This window comes from Cervus elaphus, chromosome 1 (genome assembly GCF_910594005.1).
Source record: "Cervus elaphus chromosome 1, mCerEla1.1, whole genome shotgun sequence".
Lineage (NCBI taxonomy): Eukaryota > Metazoa > Chordata > Mammalia > Artiodactyla > Cervidae > Cervus > Cervus elaphus.
In genome coordinates, this window is record NC_057815.1 from 28,865,229 (window position 1) to 28,885,509 (window position 20,281).

General features: G+C 37.5%; 1 protein-coding gene across 3 annotated transcripts in view; it reads left to right on the forward strand.

Annotated features, from left to right (window-relative positions):
* Positions 1–20,281, forward strand: part of MTMR2 (myotubularin related protein 2) — a 105,725-nt gene that overhangs the window by 38,004 nt on the left and 47,440 nt on the right. For all 3 annotated transcript variants that reach the window (XM_043897893.1, XM_043897901.1, XM_043897932.1), the window contains one exon: positions 2,864–2,969. In XM_043897893.1, coding sequence (XP_043753828.1) covers positions 2,864–2,969 — 106 coding nt within the window. The remainder of the gene's footprint in view (positions 1–2,863; positions 2,970–20,281) is intronic.

Consider the following 20,281-nt stretch of genomic DNA (forward strand, 5'->3'; position numbering starts at 1 on the left):
CTATAAAGTTAGATAATAGAATTTTTACGACTGTTCCCTTGTCACATTGTAGATTCTTGGACACAAAAACAGTTAACCACAATTATACTTTGAAATAGTTGATAAAGTAAAGAGATGTTTGTATTTGAAGAAAAACTTTTTGAAGTGTTCCAAGTGATATGCCATTTTCATTCATTTAAATGAAGTGATTATTTTGAGGGAGATGATTTTCACATTGTATAAATACATAAAAATGTAGATAACATGACTTTATGCATGCAACGTTGTAAAAAACTGTGCAAAAAACTAATACATTCAGGAAAGTAGCAGGATACAAAATCAACATGCAGAAGTCAGTTGTTTCTATATAGTAATATGCATTTTCCAAAAAAGACATTAAGGAAACAAATTCATTGCAATAGCATAAAAAAAAAATACAATACTAAGGAATAAAATTATCCAAGGAAGTTAAAGACCTGTATGAAGAAAACTATAGAACGATGATGGAAGAAATTGAAAAAGACACAAGTCGATAGAAAGTTATCCTGTGTTAATGAATTGGTAAAATTAATCTTGTTAAAATGTCATTGCTGCCCAAAGTGATTTACAGATTCAACGCATGCTACATAAAAATTCTAATGGCATTTTACACAGATAGAAAAAACAATCTTGAGGTCAGTATGGAACCATGAAAAACCCCAAATGGCTAATGCAGTCTTGAGCACAAAGAGCAGAGCTGGAGGCGTCATGCTTCCTGTCTCAGACTGTGGTTGTCAAAACAGTGGACAGCAGAACAGATTGGAGGGCCCAGAAGTAGAACTACAGGTGTGTACAGTCAGTCTGCCTTTGAAAACAGCACCAGGAATGAACAGTGGGGAAATGATAGACTCTTCAATGAATAGTGTTGGTGAAAATGGATATCCATATGCAGAAGGGTGAAATTGGACCCTTATATTACATCACACACAGAAATCAACCAAAATGGATTAAGCATTTAAAAGTAAGACCTGAGTCTGTAAAACTCCCAGAGGAAACATTGGGGAAAAGCTCTTTGGTGTACTGGTCTTGAGAATGGTTTCTCGGATTTGCCACCGTTAGGGCAGGTAACAAAAGCATAAACAAACTATTAGGACTACATCAAAGTGACCTACAGAGTGAGAGAAAATTTTTTAAATCCTGTCTGATAAGGGGGAAAAATTTGATCAAAACGGGCAAATTTTCAGATATAAATTACATCTGGGTACCTAATATATAGCATAGTGACTATAGTTTAATAATATTGTATACTTGAAATTGCCAAGATGGTAGATCTCAAATTGTCTCACCACAAAAAGAAAGGTAACTGTGTGAGGTGATGGTGTCTCAATTAGCTTTATTGTGGTGATCATTTCATAGTGAATACATATATCAGAATATCATATTGCACACCTAAAATATATATAGTTTTTTTAGTATCCAAACCTCAATAAAAATGAACTGACAGTTATTTGAGGGGAGATGATTTTCACATTGTAAACATAATTTAGTAGTCACTACATGCAGGTATTATGGTAGACAAATTTTAAAACAAAAATGTGGTTTCTAAATATCACAACCTCAAGGTAGATTATTCCATCAGAATCTTGACTTTTTGTGTGAAGTAGACTTTTAATATGTTGGGAGTGAAGCTTTAGAAAAATGTATTTCTTAGTTAGAACTTTAAGTTTCAGTTCAAAATGTCTGAGATTTTCCTACCATTGATTTTTCTTCCTTAAATAATTTTAAGTTTCTTCTACTGATAAAAGGAAATGATGTAAATCATTCAGTTTGTGGCATCGGTTTATTGTCACTGTATTTTTGAATTTAATAAACATAATACACATTAACTATATACAGAGGCACTGAAGTAGATTTTATAGAAAATAAAGACACAGTCATCCTTCTTGGGACATTGAAATTTTAATTGGTGAGGCAACATTTACATACTTGAGACCAATAAATAGTAAAAGGCAGTATGCGATCAGGTATCAAAAGTTCTATAAGAATCTAAGAGAATAGAAGTATTGAGTGTGATTACTTAGTGTAATGGAAAAAATGGATATTTAAGACAGGCTTGTTAAAAAACACCCAATTTGGTTGGGGAAAGTTATAAGGTACAAAGACAGGCTTGTCTTTCCATCATTATCTTTTCCCCTTCTGCTCATGTAGCCCTGTCAGACTATTTGTAGTTTCTCAAGTGTTCTATGCTCTTTGATAATTCTATACTTGTAGTGTTTTTTGTTTGTTTTTGGAATTCCCTTGCTTTGTCAGCCTGGCAATTTTCTGTCTTTCAAGATTCAGTTCAGATACCACCTGCCCTGTGATGTCTTACCTGAACTTTCCTGGGTAGAGTTAGGTACTTTCTTTTCCTTTTTCCAGATTCATAGTCATGGTGCTTCTCCGTCTGTCTCTCTGCTCTCCGTCCACCTGGGGGTGTATGTGTGTGTACAGTTAGAGTTATCACATTGCGCTGTTTATCTGTCTCTTCCACAAGCTTGTGAGCTTTATGAGCTTTGCCCTATTTGTCTCCAAATCATAGTGCCTGGTGTAATGGTTTTTTGCACACTGGCCTAATAATTGAGTGGTTAGATAACTGGATGATTAGATAAAAAGAAAGAATTAACCTTGAATGTATTCATAAATACTGGGGAAGCCTGTCTAGAGGGAATGTGGATGGTAAGAATACTTAGCCCTATTCTTAGGAATAGAGCTTGCAATTTATCAGTATTTAGAGATGAGATTGAATAGGCAGTGTTGGACTGGTTGGCAGTAGAAGTTTTAGTAAACAATGGGGTTACAGTTAATAAAATTTCTGAATTTTTAGCATGCCCATTTTTCAAATGTCCTGTGCTTTTGTATCTTTTAGTGCTTCCACTTCTCATTCAGAGAATTCAGTGCATACAAAATCAGCTTCTGTCGTCTCATCGGATTCCATATCAACTTCTGCAGAGAACTTTTCTCCTGATTTGAGGGTATGTATACTGTTCCTAAGTCCTAGTGAAGTATTTGCAATCAGTTGTTTGTGGCCACACTATCAATATAACTTTTAACTAATTAGGCAGGAGACATTGATGGAGTATTCTCAAAGACCTGAATCTGTATTTAATATCCTAGAACAGGCTATTCTTACTTGTATCTATAAAAAAGAAAAAACACACATGTATTTCATTTCTCAGTTTGATGTCTTCTAAGTTCTTTGCCAAAAGATAATTAATGAATTCTGTAGTGATATAAAAGATTTTCTTGAATGCTCCCGTAATGCTTTACTCCCAGTCATAACTAATATTTACTGAGTGCCTACCGTGTGCCAAATGTTGTTCTAAGTACTTTAGTGAAATATCTCTTATCATACTTCCACCACTTATGTTAAGGTAGAAATTATTATTACCACCATTCTACAGATGACAGTAACTCAAAGAGAGATTAAATAACATGTCCAAGGTCTCATAGCTAATCTTATTGTCAGTATTCCTGCTCATGTAGTCCAGTTCTGGAGCTAAGTCACTTAAATACTGTGTTGTAGTTACTACATATCTTATTGTAGTTTATAAGTATTCCTCTATTTATTGAAGGTCTTGTTGTTATGAAATTAGCCATATTGGTGATATCTGGTATCGTTTGTACATTTTTGGATTCATCTGCTTTTCTACTACTGCTTGTCTATGAACGAAGGGGAAAATAATTTCATATGTGGTGATAACCTTTAAGCCTTATGTCAGAATCTTTTCATTCTGATCAAATGACTGCCTTCTCAGTGGTTACACTTTCACAGCTTTAGTCAAAACCTTGTTTTCTTTAATGAAGTCATTTGCTGTTGAGAATATGTTGAGAATGTGTCTTTTTCAAGTATTTCATTTTCAGACCTAGAATCCAACAGATGTAAACAGACTGGATAGAAACATCTGTAAAGGCTTCTGCATATTTGCCATTATCTTTTGTGAAATGTCACAAAATACTAAATAGGGTATAGCACAACTTGAAACATCACTACAAATGATAAAGGTTTATATTTAGAATCGGAATATATGTTGTGCTGATTAAAAAGGCTTCATAATATCATTAACTGTTATCTTGAAGCATAACATACATTTGGGGCAGGGCTCATCATTAATAATAGTGGATATAAGTCTACTATTACCTTTCATTAATTTATCACTATTTAAAAATACACATTTGATATATATATCTAACTTTGGTTTATTCATTACATTAAAAGAATGCATTAAGGGCCTCTGGGCCTCTTGATAATTTTGAAGTTTTTTGGCCTACTTCTAATCAGCTTTTATTAGTTAAAAACTATCATTTTAAACCTTATGTGACTGATAAAGAACTCATATTAGGAATGGGAGAAATACTGCTTTTATTTCTAGCCTATACTTACATTATTACTGTTATATTCTATCTGCTATTTCTTGCCTAAAATATGTTAAACCATTTTGTGTTCTTGTGAGATTTAGTTTGCTTAAATTCCTTATGGTTCCATTAAATTTGGTTAAATTCCTGGGCACACATGTGAAATGCAGTGCATTGTAGGAAGCTGAGAGAAGGCATCCACTATCAGCTTCTCTTTATTTCCTCAGAGTGTTCTGTGTACGTAGGAGTGGTCTACATTGGGAAAAATAGGGGTCAAGGCAGGAGAAGGGGACAATAGAGGATGAGATGGTTGGATGGCATCACTGACTCAATGGACATGAGCTTGAGTAAACTCCAGGAGTTGGTGACGGACAGGGAGGCCTGGTGTGCTGCCGTCCATGGGGTCGCAAAGAGTTGGACATGACTGAGTGACTGAACTGAATTGAATGTTAAACTATATGTTAAATATTTTAATTTCTTATTTTGAGTAAAGTTTTAATTTTAGAACAGGTTTAGATATACAGAAAAATTGCAAAGATATACAGAAAAATTGCAAAGATACTACAGAGTTCCCATACATTTGACATCCAGTTTCCCCTGTTATTAATATCCTATAATACATTAGTATGGTATATTTGGTAAAATTAATGAACCAATGTTTATACATTATTATTAAATAAAGTCAGTGCTTTATTCAGATATCCTGATTTTTTTATCTAACATCCTTCTTTGTGTTCCATGGTCCATATCACAGTGCATTTGGTAGCCATGTCTCTTTAGGCACTTATTGGCTCTGACAGGTTTTCAGACTTTGTTTTTGATGAGACTTACTTTCTTTTCTTTCTTTCTGGCACTAGTGGTAAAGAACCTGCCTGCGAATGCAGGACATGTTAGAGACATGGATTTGATCCCCGGGTCAGGAAGATCCCCTGGAGGAGGGCATGGCAACCCACTCCAGCATTCTTGCCTGGAGAATCCTATGGACAGAGGAGCCTGGTGGGCTACAGTCTGTGTGGGGTTGCACAGAGTTGAATGTGACTGAAGTGATTTAGCACACATGCACGGTCAGATGCTTTGTAGAATGTTTGATGTTTTATCCATTAGACTGGGGCTCTGTGTTGGACCACAGAGATGAAGAACCATTTTCATCACATCGTATCAGAGGTGGTACGTACTGTCAACATAGCGTGTCATTGTCAGTGTTGACTGTGATCTCTTGGTTCAGGCAGTGATAGGTTCTGTCACTATAGAATACTCTGTTTTACCCCTTCTTATCCTTACAGTGTACTCTTTGAAAGGAAGTAACTATGCACAGTCCATGCTTAAGGAGCCCAGGTAGAGTGGAACACTTTTTATTTCTTTTGCATGAGAGATTTGTCTCTTCTGCCTCATTTATTGAGTTATGCAGTTATTTATTTGTATTGGTGTAGACTCATGGCTATTTATTTTATATATTACAATGCAGTATTACTTTGTTGCTAAAATTGTTTCAGTTTCAGATTGGGAGTTCTTTCAGTCAGATCTTGTGTCCCTTTGACATACTCTCATTATGGTGTTTTGTTGTTGTTTTTCTCGTCTGTTTTTTATTTAGACACTCTTCCTTACTCTTTGCCACTGCAAGATGCTCCACGCTCATCTTGATACTTCCCACCGCAGTCCTGGAATCATCATCCATGTCTCAGGGAGCCAGTTTTCTTTTATTGGAAAGTGGTGTTAGAAAGTAAGATCTGGGCCCTAGGTGTGCTCACTTGCTTTTTCTTCCCTCCCCCTGCCCCCAGCCCCTTTTCCTTCTTTCCTTTTAAGATTTATTTATTTATTCATTGGCTGCGGTGGCTCCCCATTGCTGTACGTGGGCTCTCGCTAGTTTTGGGGAGCAGGGCTCCTTTTCCTTGCAGTGGCTTCTCTCATTGGGGAGCACAGGTGCTTGGCACGTGGGCCTCAGTAGTTGCAGCTCCCGCGCTCAGTAGTGTGGCTCATGGGCTCAGTTGCTGCCTGGCATGGGGAATCTTCCTGGACCAGGGATGGAGCCGGTGTCCCTTGCATTGCAAGCTGGATTCATGGAGAAGCCCCTCTTTCTTTCTTTTAACAAAAAAAGGTAACAAAGTACTTTTATTCTCCTTCTGAAGCAAAAGATCATTTGTGTACATCCTATTTGGAGATAATGAGAATTGTGATCACACATGCAAGTTTGTCTGGAGTAGTCTTGTTTTATGCTATTGTCTCTTCAGGTTTAACAGTAGACACAAACTGTCCTGAGTTATTGACTCTCAGCACTAGGACACTAAAGCAACCTGCTAACTTTATACATCAGCTCCATGACTTTGGGACTGGTCCCATTAGTGCCTTGTTAGTTCAGTGTCTTGCACAACTTAGTGGGGCTCTGAGGTAATTTTCGTTAGAAAAATGAAGAGACAGTTGTTAACTGTTATAGTAAGGAGTGTTAAATGTTATATAAAGGAGAAGATCATTTTGGACACCAAAGGTTAACTGTACTCACCATGGTAGGGTGCCTGAACGGCAGAGAAAAAAAGGAAATTAATATGTTTAGGCTGATTCCTTCATTTTAAACATACCTTTGATAATTAGGTATAATCTTTACTTGAGTTACAGTCTTCTTATTTAGTTGGAAGGAGATGAATGAGGAGCATCTAATATCATTTAAGACATGAATCCTGATCTCAAATGTCTGTGTAGGGCGGAAGGAAGGATGTGCTTCTAATAACTGAAAGAAGTCCAGTGTGTTACCTGGATAAATACTTACACAAGCTCCGTCTCATCACAGCAGGCCTGTGAGGCGGCCTCGCTCTCGCACCTGACAGCGGGCACCTGGTGCTCAGAGCCGCCGAGCTCAGTGGCGCGCTGAGACGCACACAGCGCGGTGTCGCCCTCTTCCTTGGTCCCCCGCTGGTCGAGTCCTCTGCAGCACGTCTCCCAGAGAGACCGTGCTCCCGTGACTTTGCTGCCAAGTGTTTTCAAATGTGGGGTGTCTGTTAGTCACTCGGTCGTGCCCGACTGTTTGTGACCCATGTACTATAGTCCACCAGGCTTCTCTGTCCGTGGAATTCTCCAGGCAGGAATGCTGGAGTGCGCTGCCATTCCTTCTCCAGGGAGTGTGAAGTGAGAAGTTCTTAATTCAAAGAAGTATCTTTAAGACATTTTTTGAGGTAGAAGTAGCAGTTTTCAGCATTCCTTAATAAATGAAAATTGCTCTTCTACTTAATTCTAAAAGAGGGTTTTTCTAATAAAATTGATTTCTCCCCTTCCTCAGTTTTGTTAGTCATTGATATTTTGCTTTTAGTATATGTACCTGTAGCTCTAAAATGGTAGTGTTCTAGTTAATTGTAGGTGGAACTCACTGCAGACAGCTATGTGTTTTTCTTTCACTGATCAGTTTGGCTTTGTTTATGAGATGAGGGGCTTGGCATGCAAATCATCATTCACAGATGATTTGAAGTTGGTTAACCTCTGGGCTTTGAGTTCTCCTTACAGCGTCACTATTTATCTCTGCTCTGAGCCTCAGCATTTTATAAGCTCCGTTAATAACAGCTTTTAAATAGAAGTAGAAAGAACAAAATGCGTTAAAAAGCTAATACAGTTTCATTAAAAATATTAAATCAGATTGTATAGGCTTTCTGTTACAAGTACCGTGAAGTGACTCTTTCCTCGAAGGATAGTGTTGTAATAGAGTAACACCTGTGAAAGCTTCTGTTAAGAATTTCCTATTCAAACAAAGTGGTTTGCTCCCTCATCAGTAAAGCAGAATCAAAAGTCAGCAGGGATAACGGTATTTACTCAGGTAGAATTCGTTTGTGTTACTTTTTCACGCTGTAAGTGTAGCTTGTTCTGGAAAAAGTCATATACAGATTTTATCCAGTAGACGTATTTCTGAAAAGTTGAGCGCAGCCTCAGGCTTGATAGATTGAATCGTGCTTCCTCAGAGATAACAATGGTAGTGTTTCCTGTTCGCTTTGTTCTTCACTTTGGCACTTGGCCTATGGAATTTCATTTAAAAAACTTAAAATCCTTTCATATAAAATTTTTAATGATCAACTTATTTTAAAATAAGTTTTCCATTTTAAAAATCAAGCTTTCTTTAATTCAACTGTGTTCTTAATAAGAACGTAGTTTCAGAGTTTGACAGTGGAATTAAGAACCTAGGGAACTTGTGTTTGGTTGATTTCTTTGTTCACCAGAGACTAAAATCTCATGAAATACAGGACTTTAAAATTCAAATGCACAGCTCTATTTATTTATAAAATATAATTTTTATGGCATTGGGCTTTAATTGAAGTGTATTCCTTAAATGGTGGTGATTAAAAGGTGAGTTAAAAGTCAGGCTATGCAGTATTCCCTTTCCTTTGTTGATGCCTGTGATATGGCGCTTATAATGATGTTTGTCTGCAATTCAAAATCAAATTGTATTGATACTGTATTCTGTATTTTTTATCCCATTATTTTAGAAGGCCTCACACATATGATCTCAGAATATGTATATAAATGTATTTATATAGTTTATATATATGTATATTTGAGATAAAAGTTGTAGTATTTTGGGTTTTGTTTATAACTATCTTTCCTTATCTTGAAATATTTAATGGTCTTAAATCAAGCAAATGTGATTATCCATTCAAAATTTTTGTTACATTAATATTTCTTTATGAACCAAAGGTCACAGATAATTGGATTATTTCTTCTAGAGTACATACATGAATGTAATATTGACACATTCTGTAAGTATGCAGGTCTAGCTGGAACAAGTTAAGGCTCATGGAGCAGATGTTAGGTAAACGAAGTTTCTGTTATATGTAGTTATTTCAATAGCCAGAGCAAAAACTGATTGAAGATAGCCCTTATTTTGTGATTAACACCACCACCCCTCATATTGGTGTCACCTCCTAACAGCCTACAAATTGAAAAGAACAACTTAGGCAAATAAAGGATATCCACTAAAAACTCCATTATAAGCCTCATCCTTAATGGAGGTGTGTTAGAAGCCATTTCCTTTGAACTTAGAAACAGGACGCTGGTTTCTGTCACTACTTTCAACATTATGCTAGAAGTCCTAGCTAGTAAAATAGGAAAAGGATAAATAATATAAGGAATGAAAGGAAGAAGCAAAACTTTCATTATTTATTGATGATTGTTGATACAGAAGATTTAAGAAGAATCTATTATATATAATTCCAGCACTGATGCTGGATACAAGATAATTTAACAAAAAGATCATGCTTCTATACTTTAGCAAAAATGTTTAAATAGGGGAACACATGTAAATCCATGGCTGATTCATGTCAATGTATGGCAAAAACCGCTACAATATTGTAAAGTAATTAGCCTCCAACTAATAAAAATAAATGAGAAAAAAAAAAGGAAAAAGTATTCTAGTCACAAGAGCAACAAAATTACATTACTTGTCTAATAAAACATATGTGACAACTTCACGGAGAAAGTTATAAAACTTTGTTAAAGAGCCTAAAACTATCTCAAATATATGAGTAGACAGAACAGCTTGGGAATGTCAAATATTTTCAAAATATTGGTTAACTCAGTGTCATTTCAAACAAAATTCAAGTTTATCCTGTAGAACTTGGCAAGCTGATCCTAAAATTTACATGAAAAGGTAAGAGGTCAAGATTACTAATAAGAAAAATGAAGCAGGAAGATTCATTTAGTTGAATATAAAGCTAAAGTAATTAGTACAGAAATAGATGAATGAAAAATAACAAAGTTCAAGAACAGATATTTATAGGAACTCTGTATTGGAGTTGGTGTAATAGATCTTTAGGGGAGGAATGAACTATTTGGTAATCAGCCGTATCAGCCATATGGTTAGCCATATTGGAGAAGGAAAGTTGAATTCTTAATTCACACTTACACAAAAATTGAGTTCTTTAAACACTTAACATTGAAAAATCAAAATTTTGAAATATAATATCCTTATAACTTATGTCAGAAGAGAATGTTAAAATAAGACCCAAAGTATTAACCTTAAAAGAAAAGCTGTAGAAGGCCCCCCTGGTGGTTCAGTGGTTAGGAGTCCGCCTTGCCATGCAGGGGACTCGAGTTTGATCTCTGGTCTGGGAACTAAGTACGATCTCACATGCTATGGAGCAGCTCAGCCTGCCTGCCCCCGCAGCAGTCTGAGCTGCAGGGAGAGATCCCGAGCGCTGCAACTGAGACCCGGTGCAACCAAACAAATACATATTTTTAAAAAGATATGAAAACTAATTTTAAAAGTTTCATTTATAAAAAATGAAACAATTTTATTATGCTAAAGTGGTAAGGACGTTTTCCTATTTATTTGATTGCTGTTCATCTAACCTCTCTCAAATTAAGCTCTGCAAAGGCAGGAGCCTTGGTTATTTCCCTAGTATGTAGAATAGTGCCTGAATCAACGTGACTTAAAATCTGTTTCACACATGTGGCCAGTTGCAGCCTAAAGCTCCTTGGGATGCTGGGAACATTCATCCTCCCATTTGCTGTATTTAATTGGTGGAAAAGGTTGAGGAGCACTCTTAATGACTGAAATTTGAAACCACCTGTTGGCTACATCTGGGAAACTAAAGAAGAAAATTTTATGTTTTATTCATAGTTCCCAATGAAATCTGTGCATTTAATGGCAACCCACTTCAATATTCTTTCCTGGAAAGTCCAATGGACAGAGAAGCCTGGTGGGCTATAGTCCATGGGGTCACCAAGAGTCGGACATGACTTAACAACTAAATGGGATTCACTAACTCACTGCACTCTCTTGAAATTTCCTGAGTGGGTACAGTGTATCCAGTAAGACCTGGCCTCAGCCAGCATGAAGGTTAGAATCTTGTGGTGGAAAAGGAGATAAGCAAATCAGTGATTATTATGTGACAGGTACTATCGCAAAGGTATACCTTGGAAGCAGAAAGGACAGAACATTCTAAAACAGTTTATATAATAAGTAAATAAATTCTGCTACATTTAAACATACGGAAAGTATTTGGAGGGTATTTACAAAAAATAAGAATTTAAAGAAAAATAAACTTTCCAGAAAGAAAAAGAGAATATACTATAAGATATATACAGATAAGATGTATCTGTTGTCTTTTCTTGTATCCTTAGCGCTTAGTATTTGGTAAATTAATTGAAGAGAATGAGAAATATTCAGTTATTTTCTCTTTTAACAAAATGTCATTATCTTTTGAAGAATGCTCATTCCCCTTTACTTTCCATTCTTAGTAGTCCCCTAGTTCTTATGTCTGGTAGACGGGTCTTTCCTGAAGCTAACGCACCATCATAAAGCTCATCTTCCTTGCCATCACTTTTCCTGTGTGATACCGCAGTTTAAAAATTCTTCAAGGGGATCCTTGTTTCTTACAGTGGTGAGTGCAGACTTCTGAGCCTTGTGTTCAGGGCTCTCTGTGTTTGGTCCCATCACGGCTGTCACACTGTATCTCCCACTGTCCCCAAGTTTGACCCCACCTCTGTTGATAGGGATTCTTCTGATAGTCTCTCACTGTTACACAAAATGTGCTCGTCTCACTGTCTTTCATGCGGATTTGCTCACATATCTGGAGTGTACTCTGCTCTTCAGGGAAGCAAATGATGCTCAGTCTGTTCATCAAAGACTCCCCGCCACCTCTGTGCCTTCCAGCCCATATGATCTTTATTTTCTGATAGAAGATACTTAGATAAGTCAGAGAGAGAGAGCAATGGGGAAAAAACTTTACAGAAATTATATGAGGTGAATTTGGAAGACACAGGCAGTCACTAATGTGCACCTCCTTCATTGAAATCCCCTTGAAAATGCTTATGGTTGTCTCATTTCCATGCTTAATAAAGAAATGACTTCAGACCATACCCTTATGATTTCCATTTTACTGCAGCTTTTCTCTCCAAAGTTACCATTGGCTGTCCTTTCTAAAACTTTGTATCTTTTATAATAACCTTGAGAGTTTTCTTTAATTATAAAAGCAACACAATGTAATAATAATTTGTGGGAAATAGAAACAGGGTTAAGGAAGAAATAAACGTCACCAGTGCTTCTGCTACTCTCACCGTTACTCTGGTACACAGAAAGTGTTCCTTGAAAGTCCTTAAAAGTATTTGATACCCCCAAAATCTTCCTTTAAAGTTCCTATGTAGAACTTTTGTGTATTAGAATAAAAGCTCTTCAACTCTCCTCACCATAAGTTTATGATGTCAGCAGTTGGCTAAGTTATAATATAAGTAGAGTCTTGCCTATTATACTGTTCAGGGGTCTGTAGCCTATTTATTGGGATTGTAATTATTTTGATGTGATTCACAGATTATATTGCATATATTATCAATGTCATTAAGACTTAAAAGAATAAAAACTTTAAATGTGTTAAAAGTTCCAATAAAAACAGCCAAATAATTGCAATAGAAATATATATAGAAATTATTAAAAAATTAGAAAGTGTGGAAAAACTGATGAACGTAAAAGTATATTTCATACAGTCATGATGCAGCAGGGATAATAACGACTATATTCAGTTGATGGTAAAGAAATAAGGAAAACTGTCTGTGCCACGAGGATATTTAATTAGGTGGTGGTGGTTCAGTCGCTCAGTCATGTCTGACTTTTTGCGACCCCGTGGACTGCAGAATCAGCGTAGACAAGCAGAAAGTGAAAAACTCCAGGGGCGTCCCAGTCTTAGGTGGGCCTTCATAGTTTTGTGAGATTTACCAACAGGAGCCCTACCAAGTTCTTACAGTGAAGGCTTAGAAAAATTCTCTTGATACTGGCAGAGGGAGAGGAAAAGCAGTTATTTTGAAAATGTCCAGAACATTCTGTTTTTCTTAAACCTGCCCTCAGAAGAACCTGTTTTGCTAGCCTAGCCTGTGGGTTTTGTCAGAGCCTAACTTATCTGGGGGAAGGGAAATACCCAGTTCCAGCCTCCTGTAACCTTCCCCATGGGTGAAGAGAAATACAAACTGCAGCACCCTCTGGCCAGCCTGTCCTATGTGGGGGGAAAAGTGAAAGTGTTAGTCCCTCAGTTGTGTCCAACTCTTTGTGACCCTGTGAACTGTAACCAGCTAGACTCTTCAGTCCATGGAATTTTCCAGGCAAGAATACAGGAGTGGCTTGCCATTTCCTCCTCCAGGGATCAAACCTGGGTCTTCTGCATTGCAGGCAAATTTTTTTTCACTGTCTGAGCCACAAGGAAAGAAGCACTTGTAAATGTCACAGTCTTTATAAAAGGCAGAGGACTAAGAGATTGAGACACGGAACTGTGGGACAGTTCTTCTCCCGCCTCCGCACCTCGCCACCTCTCTAGGTGATCATGGTCTTAGCAGAGTCATACATCTGTTCAAATCAGCTGCTGCAGTGAGGTGTATGTCACCTTGGAAAAGTTGCTTAGCTTCTGTAAGGGTCAATTTCCTCCTTTATAAATGGGAATAAGATACTACTTCTCTTTCAGGGTATTATAAGCCCTGAATGAATAATCTTCTACAAGCAGTGCATGAACTAGGCCAGTTCAGGTGGTGGTTTCTGGGTATTAGGTGAAATGAAAGTAATGAGATACCTCCCTACCTGTCTACATCTGTCTTGTTTGTGGTAGAAATTGTTACAAGCCATCCTTTATTGGAAAGAACTGTTCTTTATCATTAGTTTATATCCTTCTAACTTTCTGCTTTTAAAAGTCTCCTTTCTTTTATGAAATGATATTGCTAATAGATGGTAGTTGTTTTGATTAGTGTTCTCAGTTATGAAAAAAAATAGTTGCAGCCCTACATTGTTCCCGTCCCCAACCTGCACAGTTTTGTTTTTTTTTTTTACTTATATCTTGTATGCTTCATTTGTTATAATTGATGAACCAATATTGACACATAATATTAATTAAAATCCATGGTTTACATGAGGGTTCACTCTTGGGTTGTATATTCTCTGGGTTTCCACAAATGTATAATGACATGTTTCTACCCGTACTATGTCATAAAAAGTAGTTTCACTCCCCTGAGAGTACTTGACCCCACCTCGCTGTCCCTCCCCCGTCTCCCTGAACCCCTGGCTACTACTGATCTTCTCACAGTCTCCATAGTTCTGCCTTTTCCAGAATGTCACATAGTTGGGATCATCCAGTACATAGCCAGATTGGCTTCTTAGCAATATGCCTTTATGATTCTTCCATGTCTTTACAGGGCTTGATAGCTCATTTCTTCTTATCACTAACTAATCTTCCTTTGAATTGATATACCACAGTTAGTTTATCCATTTGCTTACTGGAGGACTTTTCAGTTGCTTCCAAGTTTTAACAGTTATGAACACTTTGCATTTTACCATTTAAACTGAAAATTTTTCTTCATATCAGGTATATTCATTCCTAGGGTTACTGTAACAGAATATGCAAAGTGGTGGCTTAAAACAACAAAATTTTATTCTCTCACAGTTCTGGAGTATGTAATAAGATATATATATATATATATATACACACACACACATATATATTGATCTTCATCTTTAGCTCTTAGAGCTCCTAAAACTTGTAGATCACTTCATCTTCTAAGTGATAAGAGCCAAAGAAGCATCTTTGGTTATAATATTTGGCTTTTAGACTCTGGTTCCAGAGTGATAAAAGAGCATCTTTTGTTATTTATAATATACCCTCTTGGATCACAAGAGGGGACTTTATGTTAATGAATAACTCTTGGAAAGCTCCTGGGGCCTGGTTATCATGGGAACCCACCTGTGATTACTTTTGGAACTTTCAGCCTCTTCCATCTCTGGGGAGGGGAAAGAGGCTGGAGGTTGAGTTGATCATTAATGGCCATAATTCAGTTGATCTAGTAATGAAGGCTCCATAAAGATACCCTGACTTGAGGGGTTTAGAGAAATTCCAGATTCAGTTCAGTTCAGTTCAGTTGAGTTGCTCAGCTGTGTCCAACTCTGTGCGACCTCATGAACCACAGCATACCAGGCCTCCCTGTCCATCACCAACTCCCGGAGTCCACCCAAACCCATGTCCATTGAATCAATGATGCCATCCAACCATCTCATCCTCTGTTGTCCCCTTCTCCTCCTGCCTTCAATCTTTCCCAGCATCAGGGGCTTTTCAAATGAGTCAGCTCTTCGCATCAGGTGGCCAGAGTATTGGAGTTTCAGCTTCAACATCAGTCCTTCCAGTGAACACCCAGGACTGATCTCCTTTACAATGGACTGGTTGGATCTCCTTGCAGTCCAAGGGACTCTCAAGAGTCTTCTACAACACCACAGTTCAAAAGCATCAGTTCTTCAGTGCTCTGCTTTCTTTATAGCCCAACTCTCACATCCGTACGTGAGTACTGGAAAAACCATAGCTTTGACTAAATGGACCTTTGTTGGCAAAATAATGTCTCTGCTTTTTAATATACTGTCTAGGTTGGTCATAACTTCCTTCCAAGGAGTAAGCGTCTTTTAATTTCATGGCTGCAGTCACCATCTGCAGTGATTTTGGAGCCCAGAAAAATAAAGTCAGCCACTGTTTCCACTGTTTCCCATCTATTTGCCATGAAGTGATGGGACCAGATGCCATGATCTTAGTTTTCTGAATGTTGAGCTTTAAGCCAACTTTTTTATGTTTCTCTTTCACTTTCATCATGAGGCTCTTTAGTTCTTCTTCACTTTCTGCCATAAGGGTGGTGTCATCTGCATATCTGAGGTTATTGATATTTCTCCTGGCAATTTTAATTCCAGCTTGTGCTTCCTCCAGCCCAGCGTTTCTCATGATATACCCTGCATATAAGTTAAATAAGCAGGGTGACAATACACAGTCTTGACGTACTCCTTTTCCTATTTGGAACCAGTCTGTTGTTCCATGTCCACTTCTAACTGTTGCTTCCTGACCTGCATACGGATTGCTCAGGAAGCAGGTCAGGTGGTCTGGTATTCCCATCTCTTGTGGAATTTTCCACAGTTTATTGTGATCCACACAGTCAAAGGCTTTGGCATAGTCAATAAAGCAGAAATAGACATTTTTCTGGAGCTCTCTGGCTTTTTCGATGATCCAGTGTATGTTGGCCATTTGATCTCTGGTTCCTCTGCCTTTTCAAAAACCAACTTGAACATCTGGAAGTTCACGGTTCACGTATTGCTGAAGCCTGGCTTGGAGAATTTTGAGCATTACTTTACTAGCGTGTGAGATGAGTGCAATTGTGCAGTAGTTTGAGCATTCTTTGGCATTGCCTTTCTTTGGGATTGGAATGAAAACTGACCTTTTCCAGTCCTGAGGCCACTGCTGAGTTTTCCAAATTTGCTGGCATATTGAGTGCAGCACTTTCACAGCATCATCTTCTAGGATTTGAAATAGCTCAACTGGAATTCCATCACCTCCACTAGCTTTGTTCATTGTGATGCTTCCTAAGGCCCACCTGACTTCACATTCCAGGATGTCTGGCTCTAGGTGATTATCATGATTATCTTAGTCGTGAAGATCTTTTTTGTACAGTTCTTCTGTGTATTCTTGCTACCTCTTCTTAATATCTTCTGGTTCTGTTAGGTCCATACCATTTCTGTCCTTTATTGAGCCCATCTTTGCATGAAATGTTCCCTTGGTATCTCTAATTTTCTTGAAGAGATCTCTAGACTTTCCCATTCTATTGTTTTCCTCTATTTCTTTGCACTGATTGCTGAGGAAGGTTTTCTTATCTCTTCTTGCTATTCTTTGGAACTGTGCATTCAAATGGGAATATCTTGCCCTTTCTCCTTTGCTTTTCGCTTCTCTTTTCACAGTTATTTGTAAGGCCACCTCAGACAACCATTTTGCTTTTTTTCATTTCTTTTTCTTGAGGATGGTCTTGATCACTGCCTCCTGTACAATGTCATGAACCTCTGTCCATAGTTCATCAGACACTCTATCAGATCTAGTCCCTTAAATCTCCCAGATTGGTGCACACTTTAAGGGTATGGAAATTTCAGGGCATGGAAATCCCACACAGCCTTATACCACATTCTGGTTTCTAAGTGCTGTCCTTCATAAAAAACTGGCAAATGTAGGTAAGATATTTCCCTGAGTTTTGTGAGCCATTTTAGCAAATTACTGCAGAAGAGCTTGTGGGAAATTTTGGTTTATGAATATTTGGTTAGAAGTAGAGATGACAGGCTAGGGTTTGAGATCAGTGCTTGAAGTGTAGAGGTGGTCCTGTGGAACTCAGCCCTTACAATGTGCGACCTCACTCACTACTGGTGATAGTGTAGTAAGTGAGTTGCGGGATACCCAGCTGGTATCTGCCAAGAACTGAAGATTTCCTTGGTATGGAAAAACCCACATATCTGGTGTTAGAAGTGTTGAGAGAGAGGATAGAAAAAGTTTGTGTTTTTTTTCCCTTTTAGGAGGCTCATAGTCTGAAATCAAGGTGTTGGGAGGATGGTTACTTCTGACGGCTCAGAGGTTCTCAGAGTCCTCACAATCTGTTCCATACCTTTTTTCTAGCTGCTGGGGAAGACAAATGATTCTTGGTGTTCCTTGGCTTGTAGATCCATCGCACTAATCTCTGCCTCCATCTTCACATGACGTTATCCGTGTGTCTCTGTATTTTCATAGGGATGTCGTCCTACATAGACGGCAGTCATATTAGATTAGGGGTCCACCCTATCCAGTATATCCTAATTGAACTAACTGCATCCACACTGACCGTATTTCCAAATAAGGTCACATTCCCAGGTACCATCGGTTAGTGCCTCTCCCTATGTTTAAATAACCTGTAGCATGAACTGATGCTTTCCAGACTGCTCCTGTGTGGATACTCTCCCTTTTTTTTGTCATTGTTGAATCATTGATGATGATGTAATATTATCCAGCTCTTACTAATTGTGGTTTCAGCTGAAAACCAAATTTTCCTTGGCAGTGTTATAAAAAAGGGCTTCCTTGTGCTTGAATTTGGATGTGTTTTCAAATATATAACCAATACGATGCATCCCAGACGCCAGTGTGTGGCTCTGCCCTGTTCAGATTGGTTTTTATGGCTCATTTGCGTGCTTTGTGGTTTGTCAAGTATAAAAAATAACAGTAAAGTGAAATTGATGTGAAATGATTTTTTTGTAGAATTATCCAATGAGGGATGTTTATTCTTATTATTATTTGCTGTTTTAGTACATAAAGAAACTGTGAAAGATAGTTTATAACTTCTACAGACTCATTTTCCCCTTTTAGGTGGTTATAATTTAGTGTTTTGCAGATTTCAGAAGGAATTCTTTTCCTGTTTTTCTGTTATCTTACATTCCATGTGAAAACTGACCCCTAAGCTTGCCAATTTCCAGATCATCATTATAGACAAGGTTTCTGAATTTCCTTTATAATAGTTTCCTAATCAGAGAGGAGAGAAAGGGAGGTTGGTTAGAGTCACATGGAAAGTTACTGAGCACTCTGAAAATAGTTTGATTAAAAGGCCGTGGAAGAAAATGGGGAAGAAACATGCTTGGAGATAGGGCAAAAGTGAATTCTGTTATAGGAATAAAAAAAGTTATAAATTTCAATCTATGTGATTTTTTTTTGTTTGTTTGTTTCCACCAGCAAGATTTTAATGTGTCAATAGGCTTTTCTTGAGAAGGGTTAAATATTGTATTATCTGCTATTAAAGAGCAGATTTTATGTAATCTTTATTGATAATGGAGGACAGAGGAGCCTGATATGCTACAGTCTGTGGGGTTGCAGAGTTTAGCTACAGTCTGTGGAGTTGCACAGTTTAGCTACCAAACAACAACATCGTCTATTGATATAGCCGGAGCTCCTGAGTCAAGTCAGCTTCTAATGCAGCTGACCGGAAACAGATTGGCTAGCCAATTAGTGGCTTTGGTTCAGTAGGAGAACACATCTTATGTATTCCAGAGGGTGTCTCCTGAGGGGGATGTCTCTCTTCCTCTCATATCTGAGTGTTACATAACTTTCTCTCTGCTGAAGATAGTTGCATGTGAGTGCTGACATGCCTAATCAGTCTGGCTTTGCTGTCTTAGTTTCTCTACTCTCATTTTAGGAAGGTAGGACCCTTGTGTTTTTGAATTCTTTGTTTTGACCTTAACTCCTTTTTTCATTTAATCTGTGTTTCCTTTTTCATTACTGACATATCTGAAATGCAGTTCTCTTCAAGTAAAAATCATCATGCATTATGAAATAATTGTTTGCATTTGTTTTATAAACCTAGGATCGAATTTGGTCACTTCTTCCAACAGTTTATCTGTTATCCCTCTTTATTTCTCTTATCATGGTCTAATTTAGGATTTTACTGTTTCGCTCCTGGATTGTTATCTTCTCATCTTTATCATATCAGTTTTGTGCACCTCTTTGACCATACCATTTACCTCTATCAGAGACCTACAGTGGTTTTCCTTTAGAAGACTGGTCAAGTTTAATGTCCTTACTATCCTCCCTTCATGTATTTTATTATAAAAATTTCCAAACACACTACTGAGTTATATGAATTCTCTGTATGTTGAATATTAACTTCTTATCAAATATGTGATTTGTGAATATTTTCTCTAATTTGGTAGGTTGTCTTTTATTTTGTTGATAGTTTCCCTTGTTGTGCAGAAGTCCTTAGTTTGATATAGTCCCACTTTTTTATTTTTTCTTTTGTTGCCTTTGTGTGTGTGTGTGTGTCAAATCCAAAAAAAAATCATTGCAAAGACTGATGTCACTGATGTCAAGGAGCTTGTCCTCTACATTTTCTTCTGGGAATTTTTTGCTTTCAGGTCTTAAATTCAAGTCTTTAATTCCTTTTGGGTTGATTCTTGTGTTTGGTGTAAGATAAGAGTCCAATTTCACTCTTTTGCATTTGACTGTCCAGTTTTCTCAGCACTATTTATTAAAGAGACTGTCCTTTCCTCGTTGTATGTTCTTAGCAACTTTGTTGTAAACTAATTGACCATACGTAGTGGGTTTATGTGTGTGCTGTCTGTCCCGTTCTGTTAATCTGTGTGTTTTTCTAGTGCCAATACTATACTGCTCTGATTTCTATAGCT